General features: G+C 43.0%; 1 protein-coding gene across 1 annotated transcript in view; it reads right to left on the reverse strand.

Annotated features, from left to right (window-relative positions):
- uvrag (UV radiation resistance associated gene) overlaps positions 1 to 15,724 on the reverse strand; it is a 424,373-nt gene that overhangs the window by 227,162 nt on the left and 181,487 nt on the right. Inside the window, exon 8 of the mRNA XM_084319596.1 lies at positions 9,333 to 9,393. Within this exon, the coding sequence (XP_084175722.1) occupies positions 9,333 to 9,393 (61 nt within the window). The remainder of the gene's footprint in view (positions 1 to 9,332; positions 9,394 to 15,724) is intronic.

The following is a 15,724-nucleotide window of genomic DNA, read 5'->3' on the forward strand; positions in this document are numbered from 1 at the left end:
GTTAGCAAAGACCCAAATACCGTTTTGGCAACCACAGTGTGTTGAGGAGCACAAGTGAGTGTCTGAACGGCACAGGAAGTTCTTCATTCCAACAGCCATCAGACTTTACAATGCATCACTGTGCCTCACTGCATCACTGAGCACAGAGTGACAGTTACCATCTTCCTTTCAAAACAACATTGTCAATATTACACTTAGAGTACACTAACTCATTCTGCGCCAGACACGAGAAAAGTCGGGTTAACCCGCCAACCGCTCAGCACCAATCACGAGAAAAGTCGGGTTTTAATCGTTATTTCTTTTATTAGCTATATCCATTCATTTTCATCCATCCAGCCTGATATCATTGGTAATGGGTCTGAGCTTGCAAAAGGGCAAATACCGCCGCCTACGCCTTCCAGCCTGCATTGCACTCCATTAGAAATTATGTAGTTTATTTTCTGGGCTGATCTGAGCGGTGCGGGTGGGGTTTAACATTTCATGTATGCACGAGGAGACATAATAATGATAATCTAGCGTTGATTTCAGGAAGATTCGATAATCAGGCGAAAAATGACAACGTGATAACTGGATTCCACTAAAACGCTATTATCACGTCTTTTCCTGGGATTACTAAGAATCACCAAAACTATACTCATTCAAAACGGAAATGTACGGATGAAAAATCAATCAGTTTTTTGCATGTTGACCAGAAGCAACTCACTGACAATCGACGGTGTTATTAGACCCATAGCTATAATTAGGGATGTCCCGATCCGATCATGTGATCGGCGCCGATCACGTGATTTTCAGAGGATCAGGATCGGGGGAAAAAATTTAATAAAAATCGGCAGTGAAAAAAATAAAAATTAATTTTATTCAACAAACATGACCATGTTCACGTCTTAAACTCATACTGAGGCCTTAGTTTTGGTTTTAAATTACATATCACCATTCATTTATTTATTGTCACACAGAGCAGAAGAATTTGCCAAAACAAATGCATTTCCTTTTCTTTACACCGTCGCACGACAGTGACGTGGGCGAAAATAGGAGACCTCACAATGCGTCGCTCCCAAAACACCGGCAGGTCCACCTGATAACTCATAACACCTGAGCAGCTAGACAAAATGTTAGAAGTTTGGAAGCATTTTAAATTTGAAACCGAAGCCAGTACAATACGCACACGTTCGGCATGCGTTCAACGTTATACCGGACACACGCCGCCAAAGGACGGACAAATGAAACGTATAGTGAAGTGCCCGCGTGGGATATCGTTTCAACGTCGAGGTGGTACCGAGACGGAGGGATACACACGACGTGGTACATCAGGAGGACGCAGTCAACTCAAGGAAAGTGCAAACGCTAATGTTGAGAGACTGTTTTTCTGAGTGGAATTGCCGTATTCTACTAGTGCTAGGATTGCTAGTGGGAGCTAACTGGCTAAGTGGCTCTGCTAGCCATCCGAGTGCCAACACTGCTATCCGCTAGCTAGCCAACCAAGTGCTTAGCCCCTTTCGTGACTGTGATGCACGCCAACAAGGTTTGGCCAAGTGAATACACACATGTACAATGTGTATTCACTCGGCCAAACCTTGTTGGCGTGCATCACAGTCACGAAAGGGGCTACCAAGTGCTAACACTGCAACAGATTGAAACTTTGCATATTTCTCGTATGGTGAATGTAATGCGAGCCGCCGCGCTCGACTGGGGCTATTTCAAGGGAACAGAGGGGCTTGTCTCGCTTCGCCAGTTTCTGACAAAAATGCGTCAAATTGGTTACTAATGTGAAAAATCGGATAGGGAAAGATCGGTATCGACAGATACTCAAAATCACATGATCGAGAGCAAAAAAAGGCGATCGGGACATCCCTAGCTATAATATAAGATATATTTTAAGCACTGGCAAATTTCGCAGTCTCCCCATTGATTAAAGCGATGGCGTTCTAGCCAGAAGGTAGACAGCGACCCCTGGCGCTGGATGAGTTAATGTAGATCTCTGTATATTTTTACTGTATATTTATATTAGAATGTACATACATTACATAGGAAATGTGAATCCCGGACCGTACTTTATTTTATCTTATTATTATTCTTAGGCTTATTTTATTCTTTATTCTTAGGCAATCTTTTGCTATTCTTATTCGTGATTTGTTTGTCTACCTAAATGTTTACTGTGAGCGATTTGTAGTGCCAAATTTCCCTCGGGATGATTCAAGTATTTCTATTCTATTCTATCCATTCTATTCTATTATGTTGAGAACAAGTCTTGCATGACCTCACCAGAAGCTCCCGTTACATGACGCCAACACTGGAAGACAGCGTGTATTCATAAAGGAGGGATGACACCCTCCACCCCTGGGTGAAGCATCCACAGTCAGAAAATAAGAGCAATATGCTGCACAGGCCTATTTTGTTTTAAAAGCCCAGAAGCATTATACAGGAATCCTGTCCCTCAAATGAGCCAACTTTACAATGTGCCAGAAATTGTGCTTTATGAAGCCTTGCAAAAGTGTAATGTGAAGTATTTACTTGTGCGCCTGGAAAAGTAGAACCCTGAGCAATGCAAAGGATTATGGCAGACGACACAAACGCGGAGAGGGGCCAGAATCTCCACAAGCCAATGCTTTCCTGGCCAACGAGGAGTAATAAGAATGAATCGCTAGCCAAAGTTTTGAAGTATCGAAGCAGCAATCAGAGGGAATGCATAAAGTTGATCATTAGGCCACATGTGTGCCAATGTGTACAACACCTATAGTTGCATCTGGCCTGCGTGAAAAGAGCAGGGGACAGAGCATTTTCCCCATGATGCATTTTACAGTCAGGTCTGTCAGTTAAGTCTACTCAGCTGGGACACTTGACTAAAGATCAATTAGGCTATGGTTTGCTCAACTCAGCAAAAAGCCATAGAAAATAATTGCTTTCAGAGCAAAGAGTGAAGTCATGGCGTCTGATCTGAAAGCCCCATAGAGTAGGGCTCTCCCCCAGTCACCTCATCTAGTTGAGCTGGGTCAGCTACTTCCCAACATAGGGACATTAGGTGGTCTCAGTGTGGACATCAGCCATATTCAACTGCCCACATCCTGCATGGCAAGGAGCAGAAATGTCGAAGAAGCTCCTTTGTCCAGCATTGTGATTGCCAAAGAGGAGTCACATGGAATCACATCCCAAAGAGGAGTCACATGGAATCACATCCCAAAGAGTCACATGGAATCACATGCCAAAGAGGAGTCACATGGAATCACATCCCAAAGAGTCACATGGAATCACATCCGAAAGAGGAGTCACATGGAATCGCATCCGAAATAGTCACATGGAATCAAATCCCAAAGAGTCACATGGAATCACATGCCAAAGAGGAGTCACATGGAATCACATGCTGCCAAAGAGGAGTCACATGGAATCACATTGGGCTGATGAATGCTGAAGGTGTTGTGGTGCAGCTAACTAACTAGATGGATGCTGAAGGTGTTGGATCTGTTTGGGTGGATGGATGCTGAAGGTGTTGGGTGTGTTTGGGTGGATGGATGCTGAAGGTGTTGGGTGTGTTTGGGTGGATGGATGCTGAAGGTGTTCAATGTGTTTGGGTGGATGGATGCTGAAGGTGGTGGATGTGTTTGGGTGGATGGATGCTGAAGGTGTGGGGTGTGTTTGGATGGATGGATGGATTGGATGCTGAAGGTGTTGGATGTGTTTGGGTGGATGGATGCTGAAGGTGTGGGGTGTGAATGAAGATGCCATATAAGCCGAATGGGGTATATTGAGGAGAAGGAACTTATGATGAAGTCATTCTGGAGGCGTTCCAAAAGGGAGACACAAAACAAGTGCTATGAAAGGAAACAACTGATTACTACCGATACGTTTCTAAATGAATAAAGTGAAGCAAAATGCTGAGATTGGATGAATGACGGGCAGCAAAGGAGGAACAGAGTGTTGGATCGATGGAGAAGAAAGATTGGAACTGCAGCATACATTCATATTCACATCCTCATCCTTCTAGAACCTCCCAGTATGTCTTCCCCTCTGCCTGGTCCTTCATAAATCAACCAGTTATGAAACTAATGAGAAAAAACAACAAATAAAAAAACAGTCTCAAGAGTTCAAATACACAGGAAACAATGTCTGCATTCTTGGATCATGGGGAGCACTTTGGTGGAATGGGGAATGGAATGGGGGGGGGTGAGTGGAGTCAGCTTCCCTTTGGAAGAGGTTGCCGAGGGCCATGTCCAGACCTTTTCCAGTGTGTTGCCATCAGGCCTATCAGGACATTTAATCTACCCCTTACGTACGCAGCTATCTCATCAGCCTCTCCGCTTTCTTCAATCACAAGGCTCCAAGTGTCAAACAGTGTCTTTGTCATAGAAAAGGGATTTAGAATGGAGCACAACCATGGCTGACTCATCTTAGATGAATGTCTTAGACTAGAATATGGGATGGAATTTATTATAGGTAGCAGGGTTTCCGTTAGCTGGAATATTTGTTTATTGATTTGTAAACGAACAATGAAATAACATGTTGTTATTGGTTTTCATTTATTTTTTTATTCTAAAATTGGATATGAAATGATCGAATGATACATGGATAACAAGCGCTTGATTCTTAATTCAACCCATGATAAATATCAACTCTACCTGTGATTATAAAAGAGCAGCAGAGTAGACTGGCAAGGTGAATTGCTGCTCTTTTATAATAACAGGTAGAGCTGATATATATGTAAGATATGTACAGAGAAATTATACTAACAATATTGTATAAATTATAAGATTACATTAAGGCACGACATGTATTTCACCTCGCCTCAATCTGTGGTCACCTTTCCGAATCACATTAACAATGATTAAGTAATGATTACACTTCACATCCAGTAAACACAACAACGCTACTTAGAATCATGTTCTAACTAAGATCCACTGAAATGCATAGATATTGAGAATGTAAATCCTCTTCTTGTTGATAAATCAAACTTTTGCCAAATCCAGTTGGGAGAGACGGAAAGTCTAAATCAATGTGGCTACATAGGTGTAACCTGAGCGCCCCTATTGGTTGAGTATTGTTATTGTGCATTGGCCTAATACATTGGCCTAATTAAATCTACACAGAAGGTCTGGGCAAAGTAGGCGGTCCTAGACGGGTGGCATCCTATTAAGATTGCCTTCTTTAAGGGGCCTTTCTCACTCACCTATTCGTTTCCGTTCCATTCCGTTCTAGCCCGTTCCGAGATCTGATGCGAACTTCCCCCCTCCATCTCCCCCCTCTAGTTTGTGTACACACTTCAGTCTTGGTTCGCTCCGGGTTCTGTTTACGGTTTGCCTTTTGAGCGTTTACGCTTGCCGTAGGCGATGATGTCACGTTCGAAAATGTAAAACAGGAAGTGTCTTAACACGACGGCGGAGACTGGATGCTGATATAAAATGAACAAATAACCAATAAATATGAAGTTATATTTGAACCTCTGTTGTCAAGCCTTGTCAATATAACCCACCCCATTTTATCACGAATGGATGGTGTTGTAGAGTTCGCTTTTGAGCGTTTCCCAGGGCTAACGCTGCCTAGTCTAGTATAGCCTGTAGCACTTATTTTTCAGCAAAGAACGTGCAATAAACAAAACGGATACATTCACTGTGTTCTGCCTCTTTTCTGCCTCTTTTCTCACGAATGGAACTCTGTTGTAGAGTCCGCTTTTGAGCGTTTTGCAGGGTTAGCGATAACGCTAAGCTAACGGCTAACGCTAGTTAGCTTAGCCTTTTACTAGTAACATTGCTTGCATCGATTATATTGAATGTCATTCATCTACTGGTCAACCACGGCCGACTGGTTGGGCACCACTGGTCTAATAGAAATAAATGCATTCGAACAAGAAAGTATAGTATAGTATAGTATAGTATAGTATAGTATAGTATAGTATAGTATACAGCAATGGCTAACGCTAAGCTAACGGCAAATGCGAGCCATAGAAGTGCTGTTTGTAACGTGGCTTCATGTTTTCATCCACTGAGCTGTGAGGCTCCACATGCTTGTTTGGTTGCGGTCTGAACTCTCAAATTGCCCATAAATATCGTTTTTTTGGGTATTGTCCAGTTGTTGCTGTGTGGTTTTATCTGCCCAAAATTCAAGCAAGCATGAAAAGCATTACAGTAACGACGTTGTGTGTGTCACGCCCCCCGCTCCCACTGGCCCGCATCCGAAACCACCTAATCCAACAGTCCCAGGTTCAGCGGGGGGTAAAACGAATCAGCGCCGGTTCGATCCCAAAAGGGGTGTGTCCGTCTGAGTGAGAACACTCCCCCCCCCGTCCCCGGGGGCGCTGATTCGATCCCAATAGGTGAGTGAGAAAGGCCCCTAAGAAAGTCTCTTCTTTAATAAAATATTTCAAGTTGAAATGAGTGTGTGCATGGTTAATTCACCTACCAATCAGTCATTTTGGCAGGGTTCCCACAGACATTGCAAAATGAAATTCAAGGACTTTTAAGTACTTTTCCATGCACTATTTTTTATTTTCAAGGATGTCACTCAAAAGGATACAATTAACTACCTGGTTGTTGTGTGCATGTTCCCCCTACTGGTCGGTACAAGGGAACCACATGCTTCCTCCGACACATGCGGAGACAGCCAGCGGCTCTCTTTTCAGCTGGCAGCGAGGACTCTCATTGGTGAAGTGTAACGCGTGGGAGGTCAAGCAGTTGGAGCGTGCAAGACAGCGACTCGTCAGATTTTATTAACACTTCCAGTGCCACGCCTCTTACTCCTCATTGGCGCCTCATGCCACCCATTAACCCCATGCAAACGGTCACCTTGTTTGTAGAGCTATAACCATATTCTATATTATAGCTATGGATACAGTACTATAGTCATTTGACACTGGGTTTCTTCCGGTCAAGATGCAAAAAAGAAATAATTTTACCATCCACACGTTCCCGTGTGGTGAATATAAGTATGGTTTTAGAGTGATCTATCGTAATCCATGAAATGCTGAGTTAGTCATACTGTACACGTCGATTACATTGTAGATGCTAGCGTTCCTCGCCTGAACACGCTATTGTTCCGGATTCAAATCCACATTATCGGTATTATGTTCCATCATGAATGCATGAAGGGGGGGGGGGGGCTTTCTGATTATTAAAGGCGTCAGTAATAGCATTCGCATTGAACACTAGAAACGGTTACTAGCCCGATCGCTATGCAAGCATTGCAGGATCAAGCTAGAATTTACGTCAGATCGCTCTTACCTTTGGCCGAAAGTAATCCAAAAAGAAGATTCCAATTTCTTGATCGCCATCTGGTAGATCCAATCCCCATTTGCTCGACGTTATAGACGACCATAACATACTGTACGGATCAAGCATAGTTGACAGGCTTCGATGTAACCGGCTGAACTGTGCCGCTTCCCGAGAACAAGAAATATAATCTGAGACCTGGGCTCATTCCACAGCCCAGGATACAATGTTAGAAATGTAGCTCGATACCGCCGCCTGGTAGGATGCGGCCGGTACTGCACCTTCGGATTCCCACTATGCATTTTTCAGCCAACACACAGCACCCTGAGATTGAATAGGGTATTAAAATCGAAAACAAGGAAAAACTACCCAGAAACGAGAATCTTCGTTTATGGCACTGAACGGTTGGTGCACAGAAACGAGAATTCTCGTTTTTGGCAATTAACACATTGAGTGCCAACGACGAGATTAGTCGTGCTAACTCGCCATGTGTTGAGTGCCAATGACGAGTTTTCTCGTCTTCTAATCGTTATTTCTTTTATTAGCGATATCCATTCATTTTTCATCCATCCAGCGTGACGTTATCATTGTGAATGGGTCTGAGCTCGAAAAGGGCAAATACCGCCGCCTATCGTCTCCCGGATGGTAATGCACATCATTGGATTGGATTGGCTGGGGTTGTGCATCAGAAAAAAAGTCCGGTCCGGGATTTTACCCAACTCGGGCAAGCAGTATCGTGTTACCAGATTGACTGAGGACCCTCAGAGCAGCATCGATGATGTGTTTCGGACTATAACGTTGGATCAATAAACACGATCAATATTTGGAATGGCGATCCAAATGGATTTGGTAAGGACTCTATTTGACCAGTATTGGGTTAATCAGATGTTCTTTTCTCAGCCATCGCAGCGTGTCTGCGTGTGTGTGTGTGTGTGTGTGTGTGTGTGTGTGTGTGTGTGTGTGTGTGTGTGTATGACGTTAGCGCTAAATCAGCCGAAAAATTACAATGTGTTTTGTGTATTCCACTAAAGAGCTATTATCGCGGAATTTCTCTGGAATTACTAGAACTCTCCAAAACTATACTCGTATTCAAAACGGTATAAAACGGAAATGTACCAATGAAAAAACGATCTGTTTCGTACATGTTGACTGCAAGCAAGTCATTGATAAGTGAGGGGTGTTTTAGACCCATAGCCATAATTTAAGATATAGTGTAAAGGCGCTCCCATAGTCCAGCAGACTGTACACAGAGCAGACTCCGCGGATGTCCGCGCGGCTCTTTGAGCTTTCATAGTCGAGCAGATCTCAGCGGACGTCCGCGGTCTATTTCCTACATTTCTCGCTCCAGTTTTACTACATTTCCCACAATTCTTTCGCGCTGTTTACACTTCTGTTAATAATGGCGTCAGGTGATGAAGAAGAGCTCCTCTGTTTACTGGCTTTGCGGGATAAAAAGCAGAGACGGTGGTATGTGAGGCCACTAAATGAAAAAAGGGATGAGGAAGGGGAGTCACGAGCTCATCTCTCTCCTCGCGCCACAAATCGCTCGCGCGGCGTCACATTAAATGCAGTTCGATGTCAACCAAAACGCCGAGCAGCGTTTTGTGTGACACAAAGTCAGCGGCGCAGATGTCCGCGCCTCAGAAAATAGGAGCGTCGCACCTGTGGGTCTGCTGTCCGCTGAGATCAAAGCTCAAGAGTCCGCGCGGACGTCCGCGCGGACATCCGCGGAGTCTGCTCTGTGTACAGTCTGCTGGACTATGGGAGGGCCTTAAGCCTTCGCAAATTTCCCCGACCTCCCATTGACTTCAGCGCTGGCACGGAACGGCCATATATGGTCAAGGGGGCGTGGCACTCTGTGTTAAAACAGAAAAAAATAACAATTTCGTGATTCCGAACAATTTGATCATGGATGAACAAAACATTCAATGCGAATGGTTGATTTGAATTTCAAGGACTTTTTAAGCACCTTGTTAAAAAATTTGCTATTTTCAAGGAAAACCAAGCTCTTTTACGCACTTCAAGGACCTTGTGCGAACCCTGTTTTGGCACTCCAAAATTGCACATGGGAATGAGAGCAAAAACGATACACCATTTGTATGTCCTCCTGTACCCAGAAACACACACACGGTAATTTACCTTGGAAGTCCTCAGAGTTCGGCAGCTTGACTCCACAGATGACGTAATCAGACTGATTAGCCTGCGGAGTGAATTAAGAGGTTTCATATCAGAGATGAGGATCAGAGAGAAAATAAGACGGAGCAAAAACACAATGCAAAAATATGTACAAAAGCATGATTGATTGATTGAAAACTTTATTAACACTTTCCGCGCCAGACCCATTGATAGTCGGGTTAACTCGCCGAACGTTCAGCGCCAGACCCGAGTATAGTCGGGTTTTGGCCATTTTTTCTTTTATTCGATATTTCCATTCATTATCCATCCATGGAGCCTGGTGTTATCATAGGGAATGAGTCTGAGATCGCAAAAAGGAGGGGGGTGCTAGGTGCAAGCATAGGGAGGGGGGGTTTGGACATTTACGGGGGACAGTTTCGAATTGCAGCCTCCCATAGGTGCTCTTTGAGAGTGGTTTTGAAGGTGGGTAGGGATTCACATTTGTTTATGGCTGTGGGTAGGGCGTTCCACATTTATGTGGCATAATTGCGAAACGTGTTTAGTCCCTTGTTTGAGCCGAATCTGGGTTGAACATGATTTGTGGAACTCCCTCTGGTGTTGTAGACGTGGTATTCACTGACCTTTGGGAAGTATTTTGACATGTACATGGGTACCTTAGTGGTGTAGTGTATCTTGTAGACAAGGCCCATTGCAAGTTGCTGTACTCTGTCGTCTACTCCAGGGGTTCCCAAACTTTTCAGGCCGGGGCCCAGAAAATAAGGCGTCAGAGAGCCGCGGCCCAATGCACATCGTCTGGCTTTTTTATTTTTTTATTTTTGTCAGGCGACCGATTTTTTAAGCCAAATATCACTTCAATCCTATTAAGTTAGTTCAAGTTAGTTATTCATTTATATGTGCTATTTATGAGAGGGCTAACTTGTTGCAAAATAATAATGATAATAATAATAGCCTCATTAAAATACTATTGTTGCTTCGGTTGTTTTCAGCGTTTTATGTGCATAATCTGTTATTTAGTTTGAAATGTTCGTTGAAATAAGTAGATTTTTCGTTTTTGTTTATTTATTAAGTTAATATAAAACCATATAGTCACATTTTAGAATACAATATAATAGAATTTTAGAATACAACTAGAAACACTGTCCTGGCCTGCTTCTAAGTTCAGTGGCCTGACAAAAAAAATAAAAATTAAAAAAAATGTTTTTTTTTAATTTTTTTTAAATCATCTCGCGGCCCATCCGTGGCTGCTCGCGGCCCACCTTTGGGTCGCGACCCCGACTTTGGGAACCACTGGTCTACTCTAAGCCATCCTAGGTTGTCAAAATGGGCAGGGGTGAGGTGGGTTCTAGGAGTAAGGTCAAGCAGTAGTCTGACCAGTTTGTTTTGTGATGTTTGTAATCTTGTTTTTAGTGCCTTTGGTACCATGAGGTGCAAGCATAGTCGTAGTGCCCTTGAATGCACATCGAAACAATACATACTAGGTGTTGGGACAGTAAAAACACTTGGAAAAATAGAAGAGCATAGTGTAACGCTAGAAAATTACCAACGTGGTGGTAAAACAAATAAATGTTGAAAGCACTGTTTTCAAGACTAGATTCCTCCCTGCAGAGGGAAACTGAAAGAGCACTTTTTTCAGAATAGGGTTTTATACTTATACTTCTTTCTTTTATACTTTTCATACCATTTTCCTTCCTTTGAGTCACCTTTTGTCTAAACTGGTTTTCATTGAGAGAAATACTATGGGTTAACCCTTTCACTACCACACTACAGAAGGTTAACCTTTCACTGGTAGTGAAAGGACCTTCTGTAGTGTGGTAGTGAAAGTGGTAACCCTTTGTCAGGTGGCAGTGAAATGGTTAACCTTCTGTATTGTCGCAGTGAAAGGGTTAACCATGTGGCAGTGTGGTAGTGAAAGGGTTAAGCTTGAATTGATAAACGCGTGGGAAGTGTGAACTGATCCCCAATTTTAGAAAGACCGCAATTCAGCAAAAATGTTCTATCGATAAAGGGAAGTGGAACATGGAACAGCCTTCCGGTCCCCTTAAATTAATTAAGGGAATGTACCACCCTGTCCACCTTTAGGGGCCAACTCAGGAAATGGCTGTTAGACAGCCAAATATGCACTCATTAGGGATGTTAGTGATGTTGTACTGACTGAATGTCATGTTAGTGTGGTCATGTCAGTGATGTCAGTTTTTATGAATGAACGTTGTATGGTCCGTTTTGTGTTTGTTTTATGTTAGGACTACGGGTCGAAATTAGCCCTGTGCTATTCCCGGCATATTTACGTCCTTATCATGCTGTGATGTTATGCATACACATGTAAATTATGTTCATTAATTTGCATTGTCCTTAATAAACAAATCTTAATCTTAAAGGTCAGCTGGTGTTTCAGACAGAGTGAAGAGCGTATTAAGCAAGGAAGCGTGACAAAGCACTACTCTTGGACCTCGATGAACCGTTGTATTTTGTTTGTCCGGACCAACCACAATGTAATTTTTTTTTTTAACATAACCCGTTCACTACCACACTACCAAATGGTTAACCTGTTCACTACCACACTACCAAATGGTTAACCATTTCACTGCGACAATACAGAAGGTTAACCCTTTCACTGCCACACGACAAAGGGTTAACCTTCTGTAGTGTGGTAGTGCAATGGTTAATATTTTGCCACCCGCAGCCACCGTCATGCCGGGAGGGCCAGACAGTGCTCGTCCAGGCCGGTGGATCTTGTGTACATGATGTGGTGAGCTGACCGTACGGTTATTTCTCTCCGTCTTCATTGAAAACCAGACACTTTAATCCGTTTCCTCGTCTTTTCCTCAAATTATCAATGTTAGGGCTATAGCTTGGATCAGTACACTGCATAGCCCTGAGCGAGTCGTAACACTTTCTACTGCTAAATAATAACAGTGTGCAGTGTGTAAGTAAGTAAGTAAAACTTTATTTGTATAGTGCCCTTCTCAGCACGAGTGCACAGAGTGCTTCACAGTATTTTTAAAACATCAGTAGAAAATACAAGAAATAAAACATGTGAAGAGAAGAAAAAAGAAACATTAAATATTTGCTAAAACACCAGAATAGACAACAAAAAACTAAAACAAAAACAAGAACAAACCAGACATGAACAGAGAGAAAACGGCTATCATATGTGTGTATCTCTCTATATGACTTCATATGATTTCACATTTGGCGGGAAATAAAATATGCAAGAAATCATAATTTTACAATCTGTGATTGCAGTATGTCACCCATAAACTGGTTTTGTTTACATAGTAATTCATTGGGTTGATGATAAACATTGGACTCCTAGGGAATAGTTTAAATTCACTAGAAGTTTAGCCCAATGAGAGAATGTATAAGTATGACTATTTCTAATCATAGGTTTCACTCTCTCCACCGTCATCTCCCTGCCTATATTAGACAGCTGTAAAATGACTAGGCTTAGATCTTATGAAATGGGGTCCCTAAGATACCATTTCATCAAATGGGGGGTTCCCAGCCTAATGTGCATTATTTTGGGGGTCCTTGGCATCAAAGCAGCTGAGAACAACTGATATACAGCATATATGGCTTCTGAGGCTGCGCAAGGATTGTTTACAGACCTGTATTTCTTTTCATAATTTCATGATGGGAAAAGAAAAGCACATTTTCCATCTGCTAGTACAATTTTGCAAGGACATACGTATATGGACATATATATATATATATATATATATATATATACACACACACTAGCAGGGTTCGAAATTAACGGGGGCTTGGGGCAAAATGCCCTCGAAAATTGACCAAATGCCCTCGAAAATCAGTTAAGGGGGGCAAGAAAAGCCCCCGACAGTTTACTAATTATATATATAATTATATATATGCTCTACAGTGCGAGCATTTCCCTCGTATTTGCCCCTAATAATATGTGTGTGTGCGAACCGGAAAAATCATTTACTTGCAGTGTGCGAGACGAGTGAAGATTACAAAACAGCTCCGCTGTTAATAGTTCAGAAACTGGACTGAAATTCAGTTTTTGGGTGGAATTTGTTGCAAGGAGGGAGGGAGGCGGGGCCCGCTGCGTGTTACAGGGTACTTGAGAGGTGCAACGCAGACAGACAGAGAGCTCTGCTTTCATCAAGCATGCATAGTGTAACATTAAGTTACACTGCTATCTTAACGTTAGCAAGCTAAGCATCTGCATAGCGCGACCTGTGTAACGTTAAGTAACTTGTGTTCGGCGGGGAAAGACCGTTCCATTTGTAACACAACTTCAAAGAATAACATCCAAATCCGATCCCGATGCGCATTTCCTTCTTTCCACAGCGCTGAGCATGCAACGTATTTCACGTTCCAGTGCTGTCTTCGGGATGATTTTAATCCAAACGTCCATTCAAAACTTGTATTATGAAATAATTCTGGGATGGCTGACTATTTCCCTATGCATTGGTGCAAGTTCAGCTGAAAGTCCATAGAGTCCATGACATAAGTTCAAGAGATGCTCTGTTCTTTTGTTGTGTTTGAGGTAGATGTTGTTGCGTGTGTGGGGTTTTGCATGTATCAATTTGAAACAAGCCTCTTGACTGTTGGAATTAGGGATGTTAAAAATAAAATAGCTAATAATAATAATAATAATAATAGATTTCATTTGTAATGTGCTTTACAGTTGCGGGGCAACTCTCAGAGCGCTACAGTTAAAGGGACTTAAAAGCTAGCGAGAATAAAGGAAAGAAAGAATATAAAAATAGGCAAAACTAAAACATAAAATAGCAGAGAAACATAGAATAATAAAACTGATCAAATAAATTGGTAAAAGAACATAAAATGTGTGGAGCAAAAAAAAAAAAAAATTGATAAAAGGTCAACAGAAGGCTCTACTAAAAAGGTGGGTTTTGAGGCCTTTCTTAAAAACATCCACAGTCTGTGGTGCTCTCAGGTAGTCAGGGAGAGCATTCCACAGACTGGGAGCGGAGGAGCAAAAAGCCTGATCTCCCATAGTGCATAGATTTGTCCTTGGGCGCTGGAGGAGGTTTGCCTGGCCAGAGCGGAGATGTCGAAAGGAGGAGTGAGGGGTGATGAGTTCTTTGAGGTATAGGGGGGCGTTTCCGTAGAGGCATTTGTGGGTGAGCAGGGAGACTTTGAATTCAATCCTGAGTGAGACAGGGAGCCAGTGAAGGGACTTGAGGATGGGGGTGATGTGGTGGTATTTCCGCACTCTCATCAGGATCCTAGCAGCGCTGTTTTGGATACATTGTAGCCTTTGGATGTTCTTGCTAGGAATCCCGATGAGGAGTGCGTTGCAGTAATCCAGCCTGGAGGAAACAAAGGCGTGGATGAGCTTTTCGGCATCTGACAGCGTGAGTGAGGGGCGTAGTTTGGCGATGTTTCTAAGGTGGTAGAAAGAATTTTTGTATAGTTGATTTATGTGTGCCTCAAAGGTCAGGTGAGGGTCAATTTTTACCCCTAGGTTGGTTATTGTTGGTGACAGGGTGATGTTTTGGCCGGAAAAGGTGATGGTGGTGATGGTGGATGAACGAACCTGGTGTGGGGTGCCAATGATAATGGCTTCAGTTTTTGAACTGTTTAGCTGTAAAAAGTTGTGCTTCATCCATGCCTTGGTCTCCTCCAGGCATGTGGTCAGCGTGGAAGATGGCAGAACTGTGGATGGGGTGGGGTTTATTTTTAGGTATAGTTGGGTGTCATCAGCGTAGCAGTGGAATGATATTCCATGCCGGCTGATGACAGAGCCAAGGGGGAGCATGTAGAGGGTGAATAGGGTGGGGCCGAGGACTGATCCTTGTGGGACACCACAGGTGACATGATGGGTGTCAGACCCTGCCTCTCCCAAGGAGACATACTCCGTTCTTCCGGTGAGGTAGGATCTGAACCACTCAAGGACAGAGTCTGAAAGTCTGATGGTAGACTGGAGCCGGTGAAGGAGGATGTCATGATCGACGGTGTCGAAGGCTGCTGTGAGGTCAAGGAGGATGAGGAGGGAAGGAGAGCCAGCATCAGCCGTCATCAGTAGGTCGTTGGTGACCCTGACCAGGGCAGGACATTTATTGATCCAGAGGCAACCGGCTATTCGTCTGCTATTTGTAGATATATCAAGACAACAACACAACTTGCCCTCAGGGACAATCATATTTAATCTATTTAGATAGTATGTATTATTTACAGATAATTGAAGGTACCTCAAAACATGAAACCAAGCCATGTCACACATTGTGTGTGTGTGTGTGTGTGTGTGTGTTACTTGAACAATTGTCACTGTGCTCCTAAATTTCTTTGTGTGCTCCTAAATTTGTATTTAGATTTTATTTATTAACATTTTATTTAGGAGCACATGTGCTCCTTGGGAAAAAGGTTAGCGTAGAGCCCTATATATGGAGACATTAACATTACGTTAT

Source organism: Notolepis coatsorum (genome assembly GCF_963971535.1).
Source record: "Notolepis coatsorum genome assembly, chromosome: 8".
Lineage (NCBI taxonomy): Eukaryota > Metazoa > Chordata > Actinopteri > Aulopiformes > Paralepididae > Notolepis > Notolepis coatsorum.